Below are 24,055 nucleotides of genomic sequence, written 5' to 3'. Positions count from 1 at the left end.
AAAGGAATGTAGCAGTCACTCCCCTTTGTTTTGTGGATTAGAGTAAAAGGTAGCTAAGTGGATAGCCTGATTCAAGGCTACCCTGGATACTACCTTAGGCATAAAGGAAGGGTTGGTCCGTAAGGAAGCTCTGTCCTGATGGAAAATGATGAAAGGCTGCACCGCCATGAGGGCTTGTAGTTCCGAAACCCTGCGTGCTGAGGTGATAGCCAGAAGGAAGGCTGTTTCCATGACAAATATTGCAGTTCTGTTGAAGCAGCTGGCTCAAATGGAGGCAGGGTCAGTTTTTCCAGAATGAAATTGAGGTCCCAAGCAGGTACTGGTTGCTTCCTTGGGGGTTTTATACTCTTAGCCCCTTTGAGGAACTGTCTTAAGAGAGGGTGAGAGAATAAAGGAGGGTCAGGTGTTGTATTGAGCAGAAATGGCTGATGCATGGATTTTGATGGAGGAGAATGAAAGTCCACTGCTTAGCATCTCAGCTAGGTACTGTAATATTTGAGGTAAATTCAGTATTCCAGGATTCTGACCCTTTTTCTGATTCCAGGCACAAAACAGTTTCCATTTTGCGGAGTAGGCTTTTCTAGTAGAAGGCCTTCTGGCCTCCAAAATGACATCCTGCACCTCCTTGGAGAGTAGGGTCTGTTGTGAATTTAAGGAATCCTCCATGCAGCTAGATTGAGTGTTTTCAGCTGACTGAAGAGTTTTGAAGTTGTGCTGAGTCAATAGAAGAGGCATTAGAGGCAGGATCCATGGTGGGGAATGCGTCAGGCTCCTCAGGAGTGGGTACCAGTGTTGTCTTGGCCAGTCTGGAGCAATGAGAATCATCTTTGGTCTGTCTGTTCTGGCTTTTAATAGAACTTCGGGCAGCAGAGGAAGAGGTGGAAAGGCATAAACTGTCATTGTTGCCAACTGAAAGAGTGCGTCCACTTTCCAGGCCTGTGGATGAAAGGTCCTTTGACAAAATTCTGCTCATTGGTAATTTCTGTGAGTAGCAAAGAGATCTATGTCTGGCCTTCCCCATGCTTGAATTATCTTTGTAAAAACTTGAGGATGTAACTTCCATTTGTGTGGATCTGTTATATTTCTGCTTAGGTTGTCTGCCAGTGTGTTTTCCTTGCCTGGCAGGAACTGTGCGTGAAGTTAGATTTGTAATTCCAGAGCCATGTTCCAAAGAGACATGGCTAGCCTGCACAGGGGATATGAATGGGTTCCTCCCTGTTTATGTACCACATCACTGTGGTGTTGTCTGTCCTTATCAATAGCTGGCCTGGATGCAGTAGGTCTTTGAAAGCCATAATAGCGTTTATTACTGCTAGCATTTCCTTTTGATTGATGTGTAGGTGCTTTTCTTTTTGGGACCATTTGCCCTGGATGCACAGATATGTCATGTGCGCCCCCCAGGCTTAGTCTGAGGCGTCTGTTGTGATGACTTGATTTGCTTGAGGCTTGCAGAATGAGAGACCCATGTTTCCTTGGCATGCTTGAGCCCACCACAGATTCCTTTTGAAGGCATGGAATCAGTGGTATAATTGTTTCCAAACTGTGGCTGTGTTGAGACCATAAGTTTAGGTACCATTGAAGTTTACTCATATGCAGCTTTGCACATGGGATTAGCAGGATGCAAGATGCCATGAATCCCAGAGCCTGCAGAATTTTCCTTGCAGTAAGTTGCCAGTTTTCTGAAGTATTGAGTTAGTTGCCCTTGTTTCTCTGGCGTGAGGTAGGCCATCTGGGTGTTTGTATTCAAGCTGGCACCCAGGAAAATTATTGTTTGAAGAGGGTATTAGTCTCGATTTCTTTTTGACTGTGTATCCCAGAGAATTCAACAACCTTATTACAAACGCCAGGTGTTTCAGAAGTATGTGTTTGCTGTCCGCTTGGATCAGGCAGTCGTCCAAATATGGGTATAATTGTATCCCTTGAAGTCTGCAGAAGGCAATTACTGATGCCAGGCATTTCATGAACACTCTGGGAGCAGTAGATAAGCCAAAGGGCAATGCAGAGAATTGATAATGGGTTGAACCTGCAAGAAATCGGAGGTATCTTCTGCAATCTTGTCTGATATGGACATGTAGGTATGCCTCCTTGAGGTCCAGAGTTACCAGCCAAGACCCCTTGCCCAACATGGGAAGGAGTTGCTGTAAAGTCAGCATTTTGAATTTTGGCACAATAAGGTAAGTATTCAGTGCGGACAAGTCCAGAATGGGTCTCCATTGGTTTTCTTTTCTTGGAACAAGGAACAGTCTTGAATAAAATCCTTGTCCTTGTTCTGCAGAAGGAACCTTTTCTACTGCTCTTATTTGAAGTAGGTTTGTTGTTTGAGTGCCTCTGCCCTTTGATTTGGTGGCAGGTTTGGCCTGCCATGTCTTGTTGGCAGTGTATGAAAATGGAATCTGTATCCTTTGTCTATTATCTCCAGTATCAATTTGTCCTTTGTAATATTGTGCCAATTTTTTGAGAATAAAGAACTTTCCGCCCAAAGGTGCTTCTAATTGAGCCCTGGATGGCGGAGTCAAAGTCAAGTCATTGAGATTGTCCTGGCGGAGCAGTGGAAGGTCCTGGCCCCACCTCTCTGGTTCGGAGGCTGCCATTGACGTCCTCTGTAGGAGCCTCGAGTTTGCCCTCTACCTCTGCCACGTCTGTTTTTGCCTCTTTGAAATTTGTCTGCGTCAGGAAAGGACCAATGTTTAGAAGGCCAATTCCTGCTGAATCTTGGAGGCTGCACCTGGAGGAAATCTTTGACTGTTTGCACTGATTTTGCCTTTTCCTCTATTTTCTTTAAAACCTCTTGTGCAGTAGCACCAAATAGCTTACGTTTCTCTAGTGGTGCGTCCAAAAGCTCAATTTTCACATGGTCTGGCAATGTTTGTTCCTTTAACCAAGCATGTCTGCGTATGACCGCACCTGTCATTGCTGCTCTACATGAAGCTTCCAATGCATCATATCCACACTGAAGGAAATGGCTGCTAACCTGCTTAGTATTATGATCCAATTCCTGTAACCCCTTTCTATCTAATGGTTCAGGGGAAGCCAGTTTCTTTTGCAAGTCATCCAACATGTATTCCTGATACTGAATCATATGAAATTGACAATTTAATGCTCGCATAGAAAGGGTGGAAGATGTATATACTTTCTTGCCCCACCTTTCTAAAGCCCTAGAATCTCTTTCCGAAGGGAGTGGGTTCTTAGCAGTAGTGGAGGAAACCCCTTTAGGCCCCTGAGAAATAGTTTCAGGGTCAGCAGCATGGCCCTTGTTCAGAAATTGATGTGTGTCTGGGACCCTGTAGTACCCGTCTGGCTTGACAGCAGCAGGGGGGAGGGAGTCCGGGGAAATACTAGATTCTAAGTACACATCATCTAAAACATTTAAAACTGGAGGAATAGCTAAGGGTCTATGCTGAGGTAGCTTTAAAAATTCCCTTAACCTTTTCCTAGAATCTGAGTATTCTTGGCCTTGCCATTTGAAGTGTTCCCTCGAGGAATGAAGCGTTTCCCCAAAGAAAAACTCCTCAGGAGGAGAAGCAGAGGGAATAGATTCCACCGCATCAGAATCCTCGTAGGCCGGGAAGGCCTCCTCCTGGTAGTCTGAATGTGCAGAATTACCTGAGGCCTCATCGGAGGACTGGGAGTCTACCTGCTCAACCCTAGGCCTCTTGTCAGAAGGCGGCTGAGAGCCTCTATCTGGATGAGGCTCTGAACCCCTAATCAAAGAAATAAGGTCCTCAGCTAAACTTAAAATTTGAGAACCAGAAGTGGATCCCAGAGAAACAGATCTTGGAGGGAGAGACTTAGCCTGTTTGGCAGCCTTAGCATGTGTGTAGGCCTTAATGGACAAACACTGGAGGCCTGGCAGCCCCACGTGCTGGAGTAGTCTTATCCACTGAAATGGTGTCAGAAATATCCTGGGCTACGGTCTCAGAGGGGAGCACAGAAACCGGCACCGAGCTGGCCTCTGGTACCGAAGTAACCGGTGGAGCGGTGTCGTCGGTCTGTAGCGGTTGCGAAACCGGCTCAGAAGAGCCCGCGACACTCGCGGTAGGCCTAAGCGTGGTGTCGGCTGAGACCGCGGGTGTCGGTCCTTATCCTTCCGTTTTTTAGGTAAATGTGCTGTTGGAAGCTCCGACGGCATGATATAACAGAAATCTTCCCCAAAATAATCCTGTGCAAACTCAGACCGACGCCTAAGAGTATGTTTATTGAAAGAGGCACAAGCTGCACAGGCCGAGACGTTGTGTTCTGGGCCTAGGTAAGGTAAACAGTAAGAGTGGAAATCCTTATGAGGTATTTGTTGCCCACAAGTTAAACAATTAACTTTTTCACTTTTATCTGACATCAGCTGAGGCAAGAAAAGGTCCCCAATGGGGTACTTAGCTTTTTTGAAGACTTCAGTAGCTGAAAACACAGGAGCTGGTCGACCGGCACTTGCGAACTGCTTCTGCTTCGGGTGCCACGCGGCAAGAAAGACTGAAGATGGCATCGGATGACGTCTTTATACTCCAGGTGCTCTGACGTCAGGGAAAGGGCGACATCAGCCGACGCCAGACCCAGACTTTGGAATCTGGCCGACCAAAGGACTGCCTGAGGCAGGACAACCCATATGTCAGGACTGCAGTTGCATCCTTGAAGGACATCTGTACTATGTTCATCGTGTTGCCCTGCTGCAGTCATCACACTTGGGTAGAATCCCAAAGCTAAGGATGGGAGGTGGAGTCAAACAGGGTTAGAAGGAGCTAGTAGGCCCTGCAAAACTGCAGTGGCAAAACCAGCTCTAGTTTTAGAGTATAGAGGTAAGTGATAGTCTTTGGTGAAGGTGTGCACTGAACTCCAAGTTGCAGCTTCCAGAATATCCTTGGTTGGCACTCCCCTGAAAAAGGTTGCTGATGTAGCTGTAGCCCTGGTGGAGTGGGACCAAATGTTAGCAGGTACTGGTTTCCCATGATGTGTGTAGCAGAAACGTATGCAATGCCCTATCCATTTAGAAATGGTCTGTTTTGAGATAGCTTTTCCTTGTGATCCTGTAGCATAGGCTAAAAGAGATGGTCAGTTTTTCTGAAAACCTTAGTTTCATCCAAGTAGTAACGTAATTGCCTGTGAATGTCCAAAGAGTGCAGGAGTCTTTCTCCTTTGTTCTGGGGATTTGGGAAGAAGATGGGCAAGTGAATGGTTTTGGTTTAGGGCCACACTGGATACCACCTTTGGCATAAAGGAAGGATTAGTTCGTAGAGAGACTCCGTCTTGATTAAAAATGAGGAAAGGTTCCACTGCCATTAGTGCTGTAGCTTTGAGGCTCTTCTAGCTGAGGTTATTGCTAGTAGGGCAGTTTTCCATGAAAGAAATTTTAAATCAGCTGAAAAAGCTGGTTCAAAGGGCGGCAGTGTAAGCTTTTCCAGAACAAAATTGAGATCCCAAGTAGGTGTTGGAGCTCTCCTTGGCGGTCTTAAGTTCTTAGCCCCTCTGAGGTACTGTCTTAGGAGTGGATGTGAGAATAAAGGAGGATCCATGCTATAATGAGCTGAAATTGCTGAGGCGTGGATCTTAATAGATGAAAAGGAAAGTCCTTTGTGTAACATCTGTTAAATATTGTAGAATCTGAGGGATGTTTGGATCAAGGGTATTTAGGCCTTTAGCCTGGTTCCAGGCGCAAAATCTTTTCCATTTGTCTGAATAGGTTTTCCTGGTGCTGGGTCTCCTGGCCTCCAAAATGACATCCATAACAGCTTTGGATAAAGGTGTTGGGTGGATGTTTAGGTCATTTGCCATGCAGCCAGGTTTAAAGTCTTGAGCTGGCTGTGTAGAAACTGATAGTCTCGAAGAGTGAGCAGGTGAGGAATTTGTGGCAAAATCCATAGTGGGCTGTGGGCCATGTTCCTTAAAATTGGATACCAATGCTGGCGTGGCCAGTCTGGTGCAACGAGTATCATTTGTAGCCTCTCTAATCTGACTTTCAGCAGTACCTTTTGCTAGAAGAGGCAATGGGGGGAAGGCATACACTGTTAATGTTTTCCAACTGAAAGAGAGGGTGTCCACTTTCCAAGCTAGTGGATGGAAGGTCCTTGTGCAAAATTTTTGAAGTTGGTAGTTGTGGGGGCTTGCAAACAAATCTATGTCTGGGCATCCCGATTTTTGAGCTATCATTGCAAATACTTGTGGATCTAGTTTCCATTCGTGTGGATCCATGATGTTTCTGCTTAGGTCGTCTGCCAATGTGTTTTTCTTTCCTGGCAGGAATTGTGCTTGTAATTGAACCCTAGTAAGACAGTGCAGTGTTCCACAAGGTCATTGCTTGCCTGCATAGAGGGTAGGAATGTGTGCCCACTTGCTGGTTTATGTACCACATTACTGTGGTATTGTCTGTCTATTATTAGTTGTCCTGGGTGTAGACGGTCCTTGAAAAGCTGTTAGGGCATTCTGTACTGCTAGCATTTCTTTTTGACTGGTATGCAGATGCTTCTGATCTGTAGTCCATTTGCCCTGAAAGCACTGCCCTGCCATGTGTGCTCCCCAGGCATAGTCTGATGCATCTGTTGTCAGTTTGCCTGGTTGTGGGTAAGGTGAAAGGCTGACCCTTGTTGAGGTGACATGCCCGTGCCCACCATACAAACTCATGTTAAAGGCAGGGAATGAGTGGTATCATTGTTTCCAAGCTCTGGCTGTGCTGAGTCCATACACTTTTCAGGTACCATTGTAATTTCCTCATATGCAGTTTTGCAAATGGTATTAGTAGTATGCAAGATGCCATGAATCCCAAGGCCTGCAGAAGTTTTCTTGCAGGGGAGTTGGGTCTTCGTTGCCATTATTTTGAAATATTGAATCAGCTGTCGTTGCTGGTCTGGCGTGAGATAAGCCATCTGGGCCATTGTATTCAAGATGGCACCCAGGAATATTATGTTTTGTGAGGGCACTAGTTTTGATTACTTTTCGTTTACTGTGTACCCTAGGCAACTTAAAAGGTGTTTGACAAATGCCAGATGCTTTAAAAGAATGTCCTTGCTTTCTGCTTGAATAAGGCAGGCGTCCAGGTATGGGTATATTTGAATTCCTCTGTCTGCAGTATGCAATTACTGGTGCCAGGCATTTTGTGAAGACCCTGGGCACAGTAGATAAGCCAAAGGGCAGTGCAGAGAATTGATAATGGGTTGAACCTGCAATGAAGCGGAGGTATATTCTGCAATTTTGTCTGATAGGGACATGCAGGTATGCTTCCTTGAGGTCCAAAGTGACTAGCCAAGCATTCTTGCCCAGCATGGGAAGAAGCTGCTGTAGTGTTAGCATCTTGAATTCTGGTACTTGCAGATAGGTGTTCAGAACTGAAAGATCCAGAATGGGTCTCCATGCTTTGTCCTTTCTTGGGACTAGGAAGAGCATAGAGTAAAATCCTTGTCCTTGCTCCTGTGTAGGTACCTGTTGAATGGCTCTCATGTTCATAAGAGCTGTAATTTGTTTTTGTGCCTCTGCCCATTGATTTGGTGGCAGGTTTGGCATTCCTTTGATCCTTGGTAAGGTATGAAAGTGGAATCTGTATCATTGAGAGACAATGTTTAGAACCCATTTGTCTTTTGTGATGATGGGCCAAGTTGTCTGCAAAAAATGCTAGTTTTCCTCCCAAGGGAGTTGCCAGGAGAGATTTGCTTGGTAGTTTGAGGATAGAGTCATTGTGTTAGTCTTCTGCTAGCTTGGGACCTGTCTTCTCCGCCTTTCTGGGTAGCAGAACCCCATTGGCGAGGTTTGTAAGGGCCCTGTGACTGACCTCTGCCCCTTGGGCGTCTGTATTTGCCCCTCTGTGATCCGTCTGAAGCTGGAAAGGACCAGTTTTTTGTTGGCCAATTTCTGCTGAAACGAGGGGGTTGTACCTGCAAAAAATCCTTGACAGTTTGCATAGACTTTGCCTTATCCTCCATTTTCTTTAAAACGTCTTCAGCTTTGATACCAAATAATACATCCTGCTGTAAAGATGCATCCAATAATTTTGCTTTAACATGGTCAGGGAGGGTTTGTTCTTTTAACCAAGCAAGTCTGCTTATGACAGAGCCAGTAACAGCTGCTCTACAGGAAGCTTCCAATGAATCAAATCCGCATTGTTAAGTATGTTTGCCCACCTGTTCAGCTGCATGCAACAGATCCTGCATTTCCTTGAATTCAGACTGTTCTGAATGTGTGCTCATTTTTTGTTTTAACTGAGACATTAGGAATTGTTGATATTTCAACATGTGAAACTGGCAATTTAATGCTCTCATAGCCAGAGTTACTGAGGTGTATATTTTCTTTCCCCATCTATCTAGGGCTCTGGAATCCCTTTCAGAGGGCACAGGATTTTTAGCCATAGAAGCTTCTGCTCCCTTAGGACCCTAGGAAATTGTTTCTGGGTCAGCTACAGGACTTTTATAAAAGAATTTGAGAGAGTCAGGTACTCTGTAGTATCTGTCTGGTTTGGCTGGAGACTGAGATAGAGTCTGAATTTAAACTAAACTCAGAGTAGACATCATCCACAATATCTAAAACAGGAGGGATAGCAAGAGGTCTGTGCTGGGGTAGTAAAAGGAACTCTCGAAGCCTTTTCTTAGAATCTGAGTAATCCTGGCCTTCCCAGTGGAAATGTTCCCTCATGGTATGTAAAGTTTCCCCAAAGGAGTAGTCTTCAGGGGGAGATGCTGAGGGAATAGAGTCTTCAGCATCAGAATCTTCAAAAGGTGGAAAGTGTAATCCTGTTCCTCAGAAGAATCTGAGGAGAGAGAAACCTAGTCAGAGGATGCATAATCCTCCTCTTGTCTTGGTCTTTTATCAGGAGGGGGATGGGAATCCCTGATAAGGGTAATCAAATCTTCAGCCATCTTAAGCATCTGTTTCTTAGGCATGGGGCCTTGCACTGTAGACTGATTTACAGTTTTCTTAGGTTTTAAAGGAGTTTTAAGCTTAGCATAAGATTTAATGGCGAGTGTAGTTGGTCTGAAGACACCTTCTGCAACCAAAAGTGTTTCCACTGCTCCGGTGCCTGTAGATGGATGAGTCTGCCTAGTAGGCTCCGCTTGGGAATCCGCAGCTGTCTGGGGTTCCAGATCTGCTGTTGTCAGGGGCTGTTGTAGGTGCCTCACTGAAAACTGGAGGACCGGCGACAGGCCCAGCTGAGGCCTATGAGTCTGGCTTGTTCCTAGGCTGCCTGTCCTTATCCTTGCGTTTTTTTATGTATGGCGGTCGGCTGCTCCAACGGCATGATATAATTAAATTTCCTACCAAAGTAATGCCGTGCGAAGTCAAAGCGGCGTTTGATAGTTCGTTTATTAAACCTAGCGCAAAACCGACAACCTGGCATGTCATGGTCTGGGCCTAGGCAAGGAATATAAAAGGAATGGAAGTCCTTATAAGGTATTTGCTTCACACAAGAAATGCAATTGTTAACTTTTTCTGACATCGGACTGAGGCAAGAAAATGTTCCCCAACGGGGTAACTTAGCTTTATTGACGACTTCGGACTGATATTCAAATCGAAAATCTCAGGTGCCGACCAGCACTTGCAAACTGCTTCTGCTTTGGGCACTGCGCGGCAAGAAAGACTGAAGAAAATGGTGTCGATGCCCCCTGTATACCCCTGGCGCACTGACGTCAGGGAAGAAGCGACGGCAACCGACGCCGGACTAAGACTTTGGAATTCGGGCCGACTGCGGGACTGCCTGACGGCAGGATAACCCAAGTGTGATGACTGCAGCAGGGTAATACGATGAACATCGGGCAATTCTGATGCTGTTTAACCAATATGCAGGGGGTCCATCATGGTGGGGTCTAAACGCCTTGGATGCCAGGCACAGATCACCCCACAACAACCTGTAGGATACAGAATATGACAGGGCTTGAGGCGGACTGCATAGGAAATGTTACTTATGCCCTGCATTCTTTTAGTGAGGAATCTCTGGGTGTTCCAATTGACAGATGTACCTGGTTAGGTACATACCAAAGGAGGCACGGTTTTCAATGACCTCCTTGGACTTGGATGTCATATTTTTGTTTATATGTTGAAGAATGATTTCTTCACTGCTGTACACACGTGATGGTCAAAGGCTAAATTACTATGAGAGTCAAGTCCCAGACTACCAGGTCATCTCTTAGGGGTATACTGTCAATATAAAACAATAAGGCTTGAGGCAGACTGCATAGGAAATGTTACTTATACCCTGTATTCTTTTAGTGAGGAACCTCTGTGGATGTTCCAATAATAAACAGTTAACAGTTGTGGAGGATGTCCCGAAGGATACCGTTATGCATTTCTTGGCATTTCCTTTTAATCCATAGCTCTAACACAGGTTTCTGCAGCATTTGAGAACAAAGCATGAGAAGCATCACACGACACTGCCTCATGAAAACGAACTACCAAATTTAAAAATCTATTTCTCATAGTTAAAGTTAAATACAGGACCATTGAAAGCATGTACATGCCATTCTTCAATTTCCTTTACAATTTGAATTGTATGGCATAATAGACAACAAAACTAAGTGTACAACTATGCAGCAGGATAACCCATAGCTGCATGAAAAGTTTGGAACAAAATACATACTTACATCTGTTACATAGGCTTCCGTAATAGGGGGTCCTCTGACTGGACTGAAGCGCTCTCCAATGCTCCTAACCACTGTGCTGAAAACTCGCAAAAGCGCTGCTAACTTTGGTAATGATACTGACGGAGGTGGAATATCATCATCCACAGACTCACCTGAAGCAACATGGCTAAGGTCCTAAACACAAAAATGAATCAAGTTGAGATTTTAAGTTAATTTAACACAGAGGACATGCATACACTCTCAATCACTTTAGGAATGTCTTGTTACACCAAATTCCCACTTGCTGCTCTAGGGGAACTCTCTCCTGTTTGTCTCAGTCCTTGTACTGAGTGGTTGATGTCAAACTACTGACCATTACTACGGACATCTACCAAAATTTAACTGCATTCTTCTGTCCTTAAACCATGGCAGGACAACATATAATATAATCAGCACTGGTCAGAACCCGCTGCTGATGCGCATTACAGAGTGCTTCATGATGCCAGTGGGGCCAATGTATTAACCTTCACAGGATCACCTGCAGCACAGACTACTTCTAAAAGCAGCAGAAAGGTAAATTATTTCACATCTTAATATTCTGACCTTTTTCGATATGTGCTGGACCTTGTTGCAATATAAATTCAAGTACAGCCTAAAACAGTTGGCCCATAAATACTTGCTGGCTCAGTACCAAAAGGTAATTTAAACCAGTGGGAGGAAAAAAAGCGCACACTACATCTTTTCAAGGAAATACTTTAAGTTAATTACAACCAACAGGTAATTCAAATAAACCAAAAATGTTCTCATACCAGAGCTCTCATTTAAACTGATTTAGCAGTACAGGACTTGTATTTAACTCCTTGTGTTCATATGCAGAGCCAGCTACCCGCCCATTTCACTTTCCCACTTCTTAATTTGTACCATCAGCTACCCGCCCATTTCACTTTCCCACTTCTTAATTTGTACCATCAATGTTAGATTCGTAACTATGCCAACATTAAATGTACCATTTAGCTGCCATACTAAGTTTACTTTTCAAAGGAGAAAAAAGGAGATAGTACAACAGCATGAAAAGTCTAGTCAGGTCACCAAGAAACACTTTCGTAAGAGGGATTTCCTAAACAAGGAAATATCTTGAAAAAAGGCAAGATAAGACAAATGTGTCAGACTACACATTGAGAGAATCAGTACAGATACTGTGAACATAGAAACAAAAATTCTGCCAAACACCTTCCAGTTCCAAAAAGTAACAAAACTCTGAAAACAGAAATTTCAGTCACAAAGGCCTGAACAAAAAGTACAGTTTTGTACCTACCATAAATGTAGATGTTCGAGTGCTAATAAAGCTGCAGTCATAACAGATGGGTTTCTCCTGCCGTCAGGCGGGTCCTCGGTCGGCCGAATTCCAAAGTCTAGGTCCGGCGTCGGTTGTAGTCGCTTCTTCCCTGATGTCAGTGCGACAGGGGTATAAAGGAACCAGCCAATGCCATTTTCTTCAGTTTTTCTTGCCCCAGATGTCAGGTGCCCCCAGAAGGAAGGCAATACATAAATTTATGTAATAAAACAATGCAATATAATCAAAATACAGTAGTTGCAAGCAAATACACCATAAATGAATACCCCAATCAGGTTGTATGAGGAGGTGTTAGCCAATAGGCCTGTCCCAAGAGGGGAAGGAGGGAGGGAAACCTGGACTGCAGCTGTATTAGCACTCCAACATCTACATTTATGGTAGGTACAAAACTGTACTATGTTCATCGTGCATACAGCTGCAGTCATAACAGATGGGTAGAATCCCAAAGTTAAGAAAGGTGTGGTAGGCACTAGGTGGAACTAGGAGGAGCCAGGATGCCCTGCAAGACTGCAGTGGCAAAGCCTGCTCTAGTTTTGGAGTATAATGGAAGGTTGTAGTGCTTGGAGAAGGTATGCACAGAACTCCAAGTGGCTGCTTCCAAAATATCTTTGGTAGGAACTCCTCTGAGGAAAGCTGCAAAGGTAGCTGTGGCCCTGGTGGAGTGAGATCTGATGCCTGTAGGAACAGTTTTGCCATGAAAAGAAGAGCAAAAGCGTATGCAGTGGGCTATCCATTTTGAGTTTGTCTGTTTGGAAATTTGCTTTCCTTGAGCTCCTACAGCATAGGACACAAAGAGCTGTTCTGATTTTCTGAAAGGCTTTGTTCTGTCCAAATAACGCAGTTGTCTGTGGATGTCCAAGGAATGTAGTAATCTCTCACCTTTGTTTTGAGGATTAGGATAAAAGGTAGGTAAATGTATGACCTGATTCAAAGCTACCCTGGATACCACTTTAGGCATAAAGGACGGGTTGGTTCGTAAGGAAACTCTGTCCTGATGGAAGATAAAAGGCTGCACAGCCATGAGAGCTTGTAGTTCTGAAACTCTACGAGCTGAGGTAATAGCCAGAAGGAAAGCTGTTTTCCAGGACAAATATTGCAAATCTGATGAGGCAGCTGGCTCAAAGGGAGGGAAGGTCAGTTTTTCCAGAATGAAATTGAGATCCCAAGCAGGTATTGGTTGTTTCCTTGGGGGTCTAAGATTTAGCCCCTCTGAGGAACTGTCTTAGAGGGTGAGAGAATAAGGGTGGATCAGTGCTGTATCCTGCAGAAATGGCTGAGGCATGGATTTTGATGGAGGAGAATGAAAGTCTACTGCTTAGCAGCTCAGCTAGATACTGTAGTATTTGAGGTAAATTCAGTTTTCCAGGATCCTGGCCCTTTTTCTCATTCCAGACACAACAGTTTACATTTTGCGGAGTAAGCTTTTCTAGTTGATGGCCTCCTGGCCTCCAAAATGACATCCTGCACCTCCTTGGAGAGTAGGGTCTGTTGTCTGTTGTGATGCTAAGGAATCTTCCATGCGGCTAGATTAAGTGTTATTAGCTGGCTGTGAAGAGTTTTGAAGCTCCGCTGAGTCAGGAGAAGCATTAGAGACAGGGTCCATGGTGGAGAAAGCATCAGGCTCCTCAGGAGTGGGTACCAGTGGTGTCTTGGCCAGTCTGGAGCAATGAGAATCATCTTTGGTCTGTCTGCTCTGGTTTTCAATAGAACTTTGGGCAGAAGAGGAAGAGGTGGGAAGGCATAAACTGTCATTGATGTCCAACTGAAAGAGCGTCCACTCTCCAGGCCTTTGGATGGAAAATCCTTGAGCAGAATTTTGTCAATTGGTGATTTTTGTGGGAGGCAAAGAGATCTATGTCTGGCCTTCCCATGCTTGGATTATTTCTGTAAAAACTTTTGGATGCAACTTCCATTCGTGTGGATCTGTCATATTTCTGCTTAGGTTGTCTGCCAGTGTGTTTTCCTTGCCTGGCAAGTACTGCGCTTGTAGTTCGATTTGTAAGTCCATGGCCATGTTCCAAAGTGACATGGCCAGTCTGCATATGGGGTATGAATGTGTTCCTCCCTGTTTATGTACCACATAATTGTGGTGTTGTCCATTCTCATCAATAGTTGACCTGGTTGCAGGATGTCTTTGAAAGCTATAATAGCATTTATTACTGCTAGCATTTCCTTTTGATTGATGTGAAGGTGCTTTTCTTTTTGGGACCATTTGCCCTGAATGCACCAATCTGTCATGTGCACCCCCCAGGCGTAGTCCGAGGCGTCTGTTGTGACGACTTGATTCGCTTGAGGCTTGCCGAATGGAAGACCTGTGTTTGTTTGGCATGCTTGAGCCCACCACAGAAATTCCTTTGCAGACATGGAATTAGTGGTATTATTGTTTCCAAACTGTGGCTGTGTTGAGACCATAGGTTTTTCAGGTACCATTGAAGTTTCCTCATATGCAGCTTTGCACATGGGATTAGTAAGATGCACGATGCCATGAATCCCAGAGCCTGCAGGATTTTCCTTGCAGTCAGCCTGGTGCAATTTGCTAGTGTTCTGAAGTACTGAGTTAGTTGCCCCTGCTTCTCTGGCGCGAGGTAGGCCATCTGGGTGTTTGTGTCCAAGTTGGCACCCAGGAAAATTATCTTCAGAGAGGGTATTAGTCTTGATTTATTTTTGTTGACTGTGTAACAACATTATTACATAAGCCAGATGTTTCAGAAGAATGTGCTTGCTGTCCGCTTGGATCAGGCAGTCGTCCAAATAGGGGTATATTTGTATCCCTTGAAGTCTGCAGTAGGCAATTACTGATGCCTGGCATTTCGTGAATACTCTGGGCACAGTAGATAAGCCCAAGGGCAATGCAGAGAATTGATAATGGGTTGAACCTGCAAGAAATATGAGGTATCTTCTGCAATTTTGTCTGATTGGGACATGCAGGTATGCCTCCTTGAGGTCCAATGTTACCAGCCAAGACTCCTTGCCCAGCATGGGAAGAAGCTGCTGTAGAGTGAGCATCTTGAATTTTGGTATGAGTAGAAATGTGTTCAGGATGGATAGGTCCAAAATAGGTCTCCAATCTTTTCCCTTCCTTGGTACCAGGAATAGTCTGGAATAAAAACCTTGACCTTGTTTGTGCGTAGGTACCTCTTGAAAAGCTTTCCTGTTTGTGAGATCTGTAATTTGCCTTTGTGCCTCTGCCCTTTGATTGTGCGGCAGGTTTGGCATGCCTCTCATTTTTGGAAGGGTTTGAAAATGGAATCTGTAGCCTCTGTTTATAATGTCCAGGATCCATTTGCCTTTTGTGACAATATGCCAATTTTTTGAAAATGCCATTTTCCTCCTAAGGGGGCTGCCATTTGAGTCTTACTTGGCATGCAAAGGGGAAGTCATTGGGCTTGCTTTCTGTGATTGCGAGTTATCCTCACCACCTCTTCGTGTAGGAGCTTGCCACTGTCTGCCTATGAACTATCCTTGGGATTGTCCCCTGCCCCTCGGGCATCTGTATCTACCTCTTTGGGGTCTGTCCGTGGCTGGAAAGGACCAATTTTTGGAAGGCCAATTTCTACTGAAAAGTGGGGGTTGTACCTGTAGAAAATCTTTCAGTTTACATTGATTTAGCCTTTTCCTCCATTTTCCTTAATACCTCCTCAGCATTAGCACCAAATAATACATCCTTTTGTAGAGGGGCATCTAGTAATTTAGCTTTGACAAGATCAGGCAAGGTTTGTTCCTTGAGCCAGGCATGTCTACATATGACTGATCCTGTAACAGCAGCTCTACATGAGGCCTCTAGAGCATCAAAACCACATTGTAAGGTATGCTTACCCACTTGTTCTGCATTATGCATCAAATCCAGCAACTCCTTCAAGTCTGGTTGCGCAGGTTGTGACATTTTACTTTTCAATTGTGATAACAAAAACTGTTGGTATTTTAGCATATGGAACTGACAGTTTAAGGCCCTCATGGTCAAGGTAGCCGAGGTATATACCTTTTTTCCCCACCTTTCTAAGGATCTGGAATCTCTCTCGGAAGGTAATGGATTTTTAGCAGTGGAGGCCTTAATTCCCTTGGTGCCCTGTGAGATGGTTTCTGGGTCAGCAGCATGGCTTTTGTATAGAAATTGGTGAGAGTCAGGAACCCTGTAGTACCCGTCAGGCTTGACTGGGGCTGGAGGCAGAGAATCCGGGTTAAGGCAGGCCTCCGAGTAAACATCATCTAGGATGTCCAAGACACGAGGTATAGCCAGAGGTCTGTGGTGAGGTAGCAAGAGAAATTCCCTAAGCCTTTTCTTGGAATCTGAATAATCTTGGCCTTACCAGTGGAAGTGTTCCCTTAAGGTATGCAAAGTTTCCCCAAATGAGTAATCCTCTAAAGGGATACAAAAGGAATGGACTCATCTGCATCAGAGTCTTCAAAAGGGGAGTAAGAATGTTCCTGAACATCAGAGTGCTCTGAAACAATGGAGCCCTGATCAGGGGAGGGGGATTCTTCCTCCACTCTGGGCCTTTTGCCCGGTGGGGGTTGAGAACCCCTGATAAGAGTAAATTAAATCCTCAGCCATTTTAAGCATCTGTTTTTTTAGGCATGGGGCCTGGAGATGAGCCCTGTGTAGCTTGTCTCTTAGAATGCATGGCTGCTTTAGACTTAGTGAAAGTCTTGATGGAAAAATTCTGGAGAATTTCTCCCCGGGCCTCCGCTGAAAACAGGCTCTGTGGAACCTAGTCGGACATTCCCCGGTCAAACAAATAAATAAATAAATAAATAAATATTTCTGGATTTCTCCCCCCTCAAAGCTGAAAACAGGCTCTGTCTGTGGAAGTGGGACATTCATTCAAAAAAAAATAAATAAATAAATAAATAAATAAAAAAGAAGAGGAAGGTCTGAACACACCTTGAGTGGAGGTAGACCTGTCTACATTTTGAGGTTCAACGCCAAGAGTGGCTTCGGTATCTGTAGTCGGGGTGTGGGCCGAGGAGCCTGCGACCTCGGGCACAGGAGACACCGCCAATGAAGAATCGTCGGTAGTCAGGGGCTGCGTAAGCGCCTCACTGAGAACCGGACCACGTGTAGTTGGCTTTGGCGTGGTGTCGGTAGAGGCCGCGGACCTCGTGTGTCGGTCCTTATCGTTGCGTTTTTTTAGACAAAACTGGTGTCGGAGTATCCGACGACATAATATAGTTAAATGTTTTTCCAAAATAATGCTGGGCAAACTCCGCCCGACGCTTAATGGTGCGTTTGTTGAATGTAGCACAAAAGCGACAGACCGAGACGTCGTGGTCTGGGCCTAAACAAGGTATACAGAGGGAATGGAAATCCTTATGCGGTATTTGCTTCCCACATGAAATACAATTATTAACTTTGTCTGACATCGGTCTGAGGCAAGAAAAGTTTCCCCAACGGGGTACTTAGCTTTCAAGAAGACTTCGGTTTCAAAATTTTCGTAATTTCAGGAGCTGGCCAACCGGCCACTTGCAACCTGCTTCTGCTTCGGGCACCGCGCGGCAAGAAAGACTGAAGAAAATGGCGTCGGCTGGTTCCTTTATTCCCCTGTCGCACTGACGTCAGGGAAGAAGCGACTACAACCGACACCAGACCTAGACTTTGGAATTCGGCCGACCGAAGACCCGCCTGACGGCAGGAGAACCCATCTGTTAAGACTGCAGCTGTATGCACGATGAACATCTGCAACATACCTTATGCAAAAACAAAGGCAAACGTCGACAGTACTTTGCAGTCTAAACTGTCACATGAAGTATGGCATTCCAACATACCACACCACAAAAATAGAAACTTAAGAACCATAAAGCAGACTTTGCAAAGTGTCCCAAAGTAAATTTAAGATGTATTAACAAAAACTACACATAAGTTTTCCATAAGATCTGGAGAGATAAATGCTGATTGCACCTTGGACAAGTCTCAAAAACAAAACAAGAGACCAAAATAGTAGGTATGTGCTGACTTCCACTAAGAAATTCTGTCAGCTAGATCTAGTGAAACACCATCCAGAAAAAATGAAGGCACTACAAGAGGTTCTGATACAGTAGAAACTGTACTAAAGTTTTTCTTTCTCCAACACAGATGTTCAGCTGCAACTATGCTGTCAGTTTTTAAATGATGCACTCTGAAGAAATGGCAAACTAAAGAGAAATCAGTGGTTCAACAGGCAGCATGCTTGCCTTTTAACAGTAGGAATATCAAAAGGCTGTAGGTTAAATCCAGATATCTGAAGTGGGAGCAACTTTTCCATTAATAGCAATGTAGTGTAACAAAATTATGTACTCATCACAACTGTGCATGTGTTTTCCTCAAGTGGGCATCAGATCCAGCTCGGCCGCATTTCTTCGACTCTTTGATGCAACTCTCAAGCTCCTCCCATTAACAGTAATTCCCCATACCCCTGTATTACCTCAGATTGAGTTTGCTTGTCGATCAGAACTGGTTATAGCCCACAAACACACAAAATGTGCTGAAACAGGAAAGAATAGTTGTGTAAAATTTTAACATAGATGTCCTTCTCTTCCATGTTACAGTATTCTTAGTGTGAGATTCCCTGGCTCAGGAGACCTGAACGTCAGCTCCTACACAAAAGCTTAAGTCTGGTTGCTGCAAGTGCATGGGGCATCACACGTAGGGCCATAAACTAGGGACCTTAAATATGATGTCTGCACACACAGACCTCAGAACATGAAGGCCAGACTGACTGTCCCAAAGAGAGTAATAAGTGATGTCAGCCAGAAGTGTCAAGTGTCATATGCTGGCTAGTCTGCTCTTGAAGGGTAGAGCTTCTTAGTGCCCAAAAGCTATGTCCATAGCCCAAACTTAATCCAGGGGTTGGAGGGAGGAAAGGAATACTGTAACATGGAAGACGACATGTATGGTGATGGTAAGATTTTACACAACTATTCTATGTCCTATTCCTATGTTGCAGTATTCTTACTGTGGGAGAGTACCACAGCTTAATTAAAGGAAAGAGCTGAAGTGTAAGTGAAGATTCCAGAAACCCCTGCAGGATTGCTCTAGTACAGTCTGCCCTAGCTCTGGAGACTTGGTCCAGTTTGTAGTGTTTGGTGAAAGTGTGAACAGTGGACCAGGTGGCGGCTTCCATAATAGATGCTGTGTCCAGCCCTTTGAGGAAGCCTTTGGAAGTAGCCATGCCTCTGGTGGAGTGAGCTCTCATCCCATGGGGTGCTTGCCATGGTGTGAGTAGCAGAAGGAAATGGATTTTCTGATCCAACACAAAATAGTTTATTTGGAGTCTGCCTTGCCCAGAGCCCTGGGATGGAAGGAGACAGTTAAATTTTCTGAAGGACTTAGCTTTGTCTAGGTAGAATACAAGTAGTCTATGTACATCCAGGGAATGAATAATCCTCTGACTATTGTTAGTTGGAGAGGGAAAAAAAGGTAGGTGAATAGATTGATTTAAGGACAGTTCGTTGACCACTTCGGGCATGAAGGAAGGGTTACTGTGTAAGGTCACCCTATCCTTGTGGAAGATTGAGTGTGTGTGTGTGTGTGTGGGGGGGGGGGGCAGGCCATAACAGCCTGCAACTCTTACACACTCCTACCAGAAGCAATGGACACCAACAGTACATTCTTCCATGTACACAACTGTAAAGTAGCATTGCTAGCTGGCTCAAAGGGGGCCAGTGTTAGTCTTTCTAGGGCAAAGTTGAGGTCCCAGGGTGGTGGGATGGGTTTTCTAGGTGGTCTGGTGTGTAAGATCCCTTCTCAGGAAAAGTTTTTCATCAGACTGGAAAGCAAGGTGGGGGGGGGTTCTAGATGCAGGCAAGTTGAAATGGCTGAAAGGTGGACTTTCACAGAAGAGTAAGAAAGGCTATCCTTAATGTGTTCACACACATCAGTAATGACAAGGGAAGGGTCTGTATGGCTGGGGTCCCTGTCCTTTTGTAAACACTATTTGGAGAATCTCTCCAATTTTGATAAATATGATTTCCTAGTAGCAGGTTTCCTGGCCTCTCCTCAGGACTGTAAGCACGTCCTGAGTAGTGGTGGTGTCTAAAAGGGATTAGAAGTTTATCACCCAGAGTGTTGGTCCTAACAAATGTTTGGGAGGATGAATTAGAGTTTCCTTTTGTTGTGTGAGGAGGTCCACCTTGTGGGGTAAATTGTTGTGATTGCCCTTGGCTAATAAGAAAATTAGAGGGAACCAGTGCTACCTTGGCCAGTAGGGAGTCAGCAGAAAGATTTTTGATTTGTCCTTCCTGATTTTCAGTAGGACCTTTTGGATTAGTGGGAAGGGTGGAAAGCATATAGAAACAGTCACCTCCATGGAATGCTGAAGGCATCTACTCTCCAGGCAAGTGTACAGTGATCCTTGGTGCAGAAAGTGTTCAATGGCCTGTTCTAGGGGGAGGCAAACGGATCCACTTGGTGTGCCCCACCGGTGGACAATGTCTAGAAAGGTCTCCCTGTTCAATATTCACTCGTGCTGTAGAGAGGATGTTCTACTGAGAATATCCACTTGTTTGTTGTCCTCAAAGGTGGAGATGATTGAGGCCTGCAAGGACAAGTTGTACCTGGAGGTGAGATCCCAAATTTGTAGAGTTACCCTGCAAAGAAGGTAAGCTTGGGTCCCTCCTGGTTTGTTGAGATACCACACAACTGTGTTGTCTGTGAATATCTGAAGGGGCCTGGTTGGAGAACAGGAAGAAAAGCCTCCAGGGCCAGAAGAACTGCAGTTATTTCCCACTGATATGCTTCTTCTGAAGGGTAGAATGCCACGCCTCTTGTACCTTGAAACCTTTGCAGGTGGCTCCTCATCCTAAGTCTGATGCATCTGTGCGCGTGAATTGGGCTGGGTAGGGGATTTGGAGCTGTAGTCCTGGGTTGTGAAGGATTTGTCGAATCCACCACCTTAGTTCTGTTTTGAGGCAGGGTAGAATGGGAATCTGTTGCTCCACGGACTGTTGGTGTTGTGACCATACGTTTAGGTACCATTGGAACTACTGCATGTGCATTCTTGCTAAGAGTAGCATAGGAATGGGGGCTGCCATCAGCCCCAGAAGTTGCAGGAATTGCCTTGCAGAAATCTGGGGGGGGCTAGTAAAAGGTTTTGGAAGTGATGGGAGAGGGACAGGACTTTGTCCTGGGGAAGGAAAGTCCGCATCAGGTCTGTCCTGATCCTGCAGCCCAGAAAGATTTTTGTCTTGCTGTGAGAGTTAAGTAGGATTTGTTTAAGTTGAGGGTGAAGGCCAGGTTTTGTAGAAGGGAGGTGGTGAACCTGAGATCATTTTAGAGGTGTTCTTCTGTCTCTGCTAGGAGAATGTAATCTAGGTAGGGATAGATTTGGGCACCTTAGGTCTTGCAGTAATCAATGGGTGGTGCTAGGCATTGTGTGAATACCCTGGGTGCAGTAGACAAACCAAAGTACAAGAGTGTAAACTGAAAATGAGAGCAGGGCCCAGTAAAATGTAATTATTTTCTGTTGGAGGGTTTTATGGGGAAATGGAGATGAGTCTCCTTTGGATCTAGTGTGGCCATGAAGGCCTGGGCTGGGAATAAAGAAAGAGTTTGAAGTGATAGTATTCTGAATGATGGAACCTTTAGGAATTGGTTTAGGAAGGATACATCTAGTATAGGTCTCAAAGGCCCATCTTTGTTAGAGACCAGAAAGTCTTTAGCAAAACCCTTTTTCTTCCTGCCCTGGGGGAACAGGTTCTATTGTTACTAATCTTTGTAGGTCTAGTAGAATGTTAGGAAAGATGTGGATTTGACTTTTTGGGTGGAAAGGGGATGGGCCTTGGGATGGGTTTTTCCTTCCAAGAAAGTATCTATTTTGAATGACAGTCAAAACCCATTGGTCTGTGATTTTCCAAAAGGGGAGACAGTGAGGGAGGCGGGCTGACAAAGGTAAATGGGCAAGATAGTCACGCAGTTAGGGGCATTTCTGTCCTGAAAAGTCTGTCGGGAGTCGGTTGAGAGGTAGCAGGTCTGGAGTAGGTTTGCCTTCTGGTTCCTCTCCTGTGTCTGGTAGAGGAGGGGTGCCAGAGGAAGGAATTATCTTGATGCCAGCAAATACATCAAGAATGAATACCCCAATCAGGTTGCATGAGGAGGTGCTAGCCAATAGGCCTATCCCAAGAGGGGAAGGAGGGAGGGAAACCTGGACTGCAGCTGTATTAGCACTCTAACATCTACATTTATGGTAGGTACAAAACTGTACTATGTTCATCGTGCCTACAGCTGCAGTCATAACAGATGGTTAGAATCCCAAAGCTAAGAAGGGGTGGTAGGCACTAGGTGGAACTAGGAGCCAGAATGCCCTGCAAGACTGCAGTGGCAAAGCCCGCTCTAGATTTTGAGTATAATGGAAGGTGGTAGTGCTTGGAGAAGGTATGCACAGAACTCCAAGTGGCTGCTTCCAAAATATCTTTGGTAGGAACTCCTCTGAGAAAAGCTGCAGAGGTAGCCATGGCCCTTGTGGAGTGAGATCTGATGCCTGTAGGTACAGCTTTGCCATGAAAAGAATAGCAAAAGCGTATGCAGTGGGCTATCCATTTTGAGATAGTCTATTTGGAAACTGGCTTTCCTTGAGCTCCTATAGCATAGGACACAGAGCTGTTCTGATTTTCTGAAAGGCTTTGTTCTGTCCAAATAGTAATGCAGTTGTCTGTGGATGTCCAAGGAATGTAGTAATCTCTCCCCTTTGTTTTGAGGATTAGGATAAAAGGTAGGTAAGTGTATAGCCTGATTCAAAGCTACCCTGGATACCACTTTTGGCATAAAGGACGGGTTGGTTCATAAGGAAACTCTGTCCTGATGGAAGATGATGAAAGGCTGTACAGCCATGAGAGCTTGTAGTTCCGAAACCCTAAGAGCTGAGGTAATAGCCAGAAGGAAAGCTGTTTTCCAGGACAAATATTGCAAATCTGATGAAGCAGCTGGCTCAAAAGGAGGCAAGGTCAGCTTTTCTAGAAAAAAATTGAGATCCCAAGCAGGTATTGGTGGTTTCCTTGGGAGTTTTAGATTCTTAGCACCTCTGAGGAACTGTCTTAAGAGGGGGTGAGAGAATAAGGGTGGATCAGTGTTGTATTCTGCAGAAATGGCAGAGGCATGGATTTTGATGGAGGAGAAAGAAAGTCCACTGCTTAGCAGCTCAGCTAGGTACTGTAATATTTGAGGTAAATTCAGTTTTCCAGGATCCTGGCCCTTTTTCTCATTCCAGACACAAAACAGTTTCCATTTTGCGGAGTAAGCTTTTCTAGTAGACGGCCTTCTGGCCTCCAAAATGACATCCTGCACCTCCTTGGAGAGTAGGGTCTGTTGTGATGCTAAGGAATCTTCCATGCGGCTAGATTGAGTGTTTTTAGCTGACTGTGAAGAGTTTTGAAGCTGTGCTGAGTCAGAAGAAGAGGCATTAGAGGCAGGATTTATGGTGGGGAATGCGTCAGGCTCCTCAGGAGTGGGTACCAGTGTTGCCTTGGCCAGTCTGGAGCAATGAGAATCATCTTTGGTCTGTCTGCTCTGGCTTTTAATAGAACTTTGGGCAGCAGAGGAAGAGGTGGAAAGGCATAAACTGTCATTGATGTCCAACTTGAAAGAGAGCGTCCACTCTCCAGGCCTTTGGATGAAAAATCCTTGAGCAGAATTTTGTCAATTGGTGATTTTTGTGGGAGGCAGAGATATCTATGACTGGCCTTCCCCATGCTTGAATTATCTCTGTAAAAACTTGGATGCAACTTCCATTCGTGTGGATCTGTCATATTTCTGCTTAGGTTGTCTGCCAGTGTGTTTTCCTTGCCTGGCAAATACTGTGCTTGAAGTTTGATTTGTAAGTCCAGGGCCATGTTCCAAAGTGACATGGCCAGTCTGCATAGGGGGTATGAATGGGTTCCTCCCTGTTTATGTACCACATTACTGTGGTGTTGTCCGTCCTTATCAGTAGTTGACCTGGGTGCAGAAGGTCTTTGAAGCCTATAATAGCATTTATTACTGCTAGCATTTCCTTTTGATTGATGTGTAGGTGCTTTTCTTTTTGGGACCATTTGCCCTGAATGCACCGATCTGTCATGTGCGCCCCCCAGGCGTAGTCCGAGGCGTCTGTTGTGATGACTTTATTTGCTTGAGGCTTACTGAATGGGAGACCTGTGTTTGTTTGGCATGCTTGAGCCCACCACAGAAATTCCTTTTGAAGACATGGAATTAGTGGTATTATTGTTTCCA

At 44.9% G+C, this 24,055-nt stretch overlaps 1 protein-coding gene across 1 annotated transcript in view; it reads right to left on the bottom strand.

Annotated features, from left to right (window-relative positions):
• LOC122817306 (serine/threonine-protein kinase SMG1-like) overlaps window positions 1-24,055 on the bottom strand; it is a gene marked incomplete in the record, with an annotated part of 2,898,779 nt that overhangs the window by 2,739,104 nt on the left and 135,620 nt on the right. The window contains 1 exon segment of the mRNA XM_044090530.1: window positions 10,548-10,721. Within this exon segment, the coding sequence (XP_043946465.1) occupies window positions 10,548-10,721 (174 nt within the window).

This window comes from Protopterus annectens, chromosome 12.part0 (genome assembly GCF_019279795.1).
Source record: "Protopterus annectens isolate FY-2018-M chromosome 12.part0, PAN1.0, whole genome shotgun sequence".
In the NCBI taxonomy this organism is placed as follows: domain Eukaryota; kingdom Metazoa; phylum Chordata; order Ceratodontiformes; family Protopteridae; genus Protopterus; species Protopterus annectens.
This window is presented reverse-complemented; position numbering and strand designations above follow the sequence as displayed.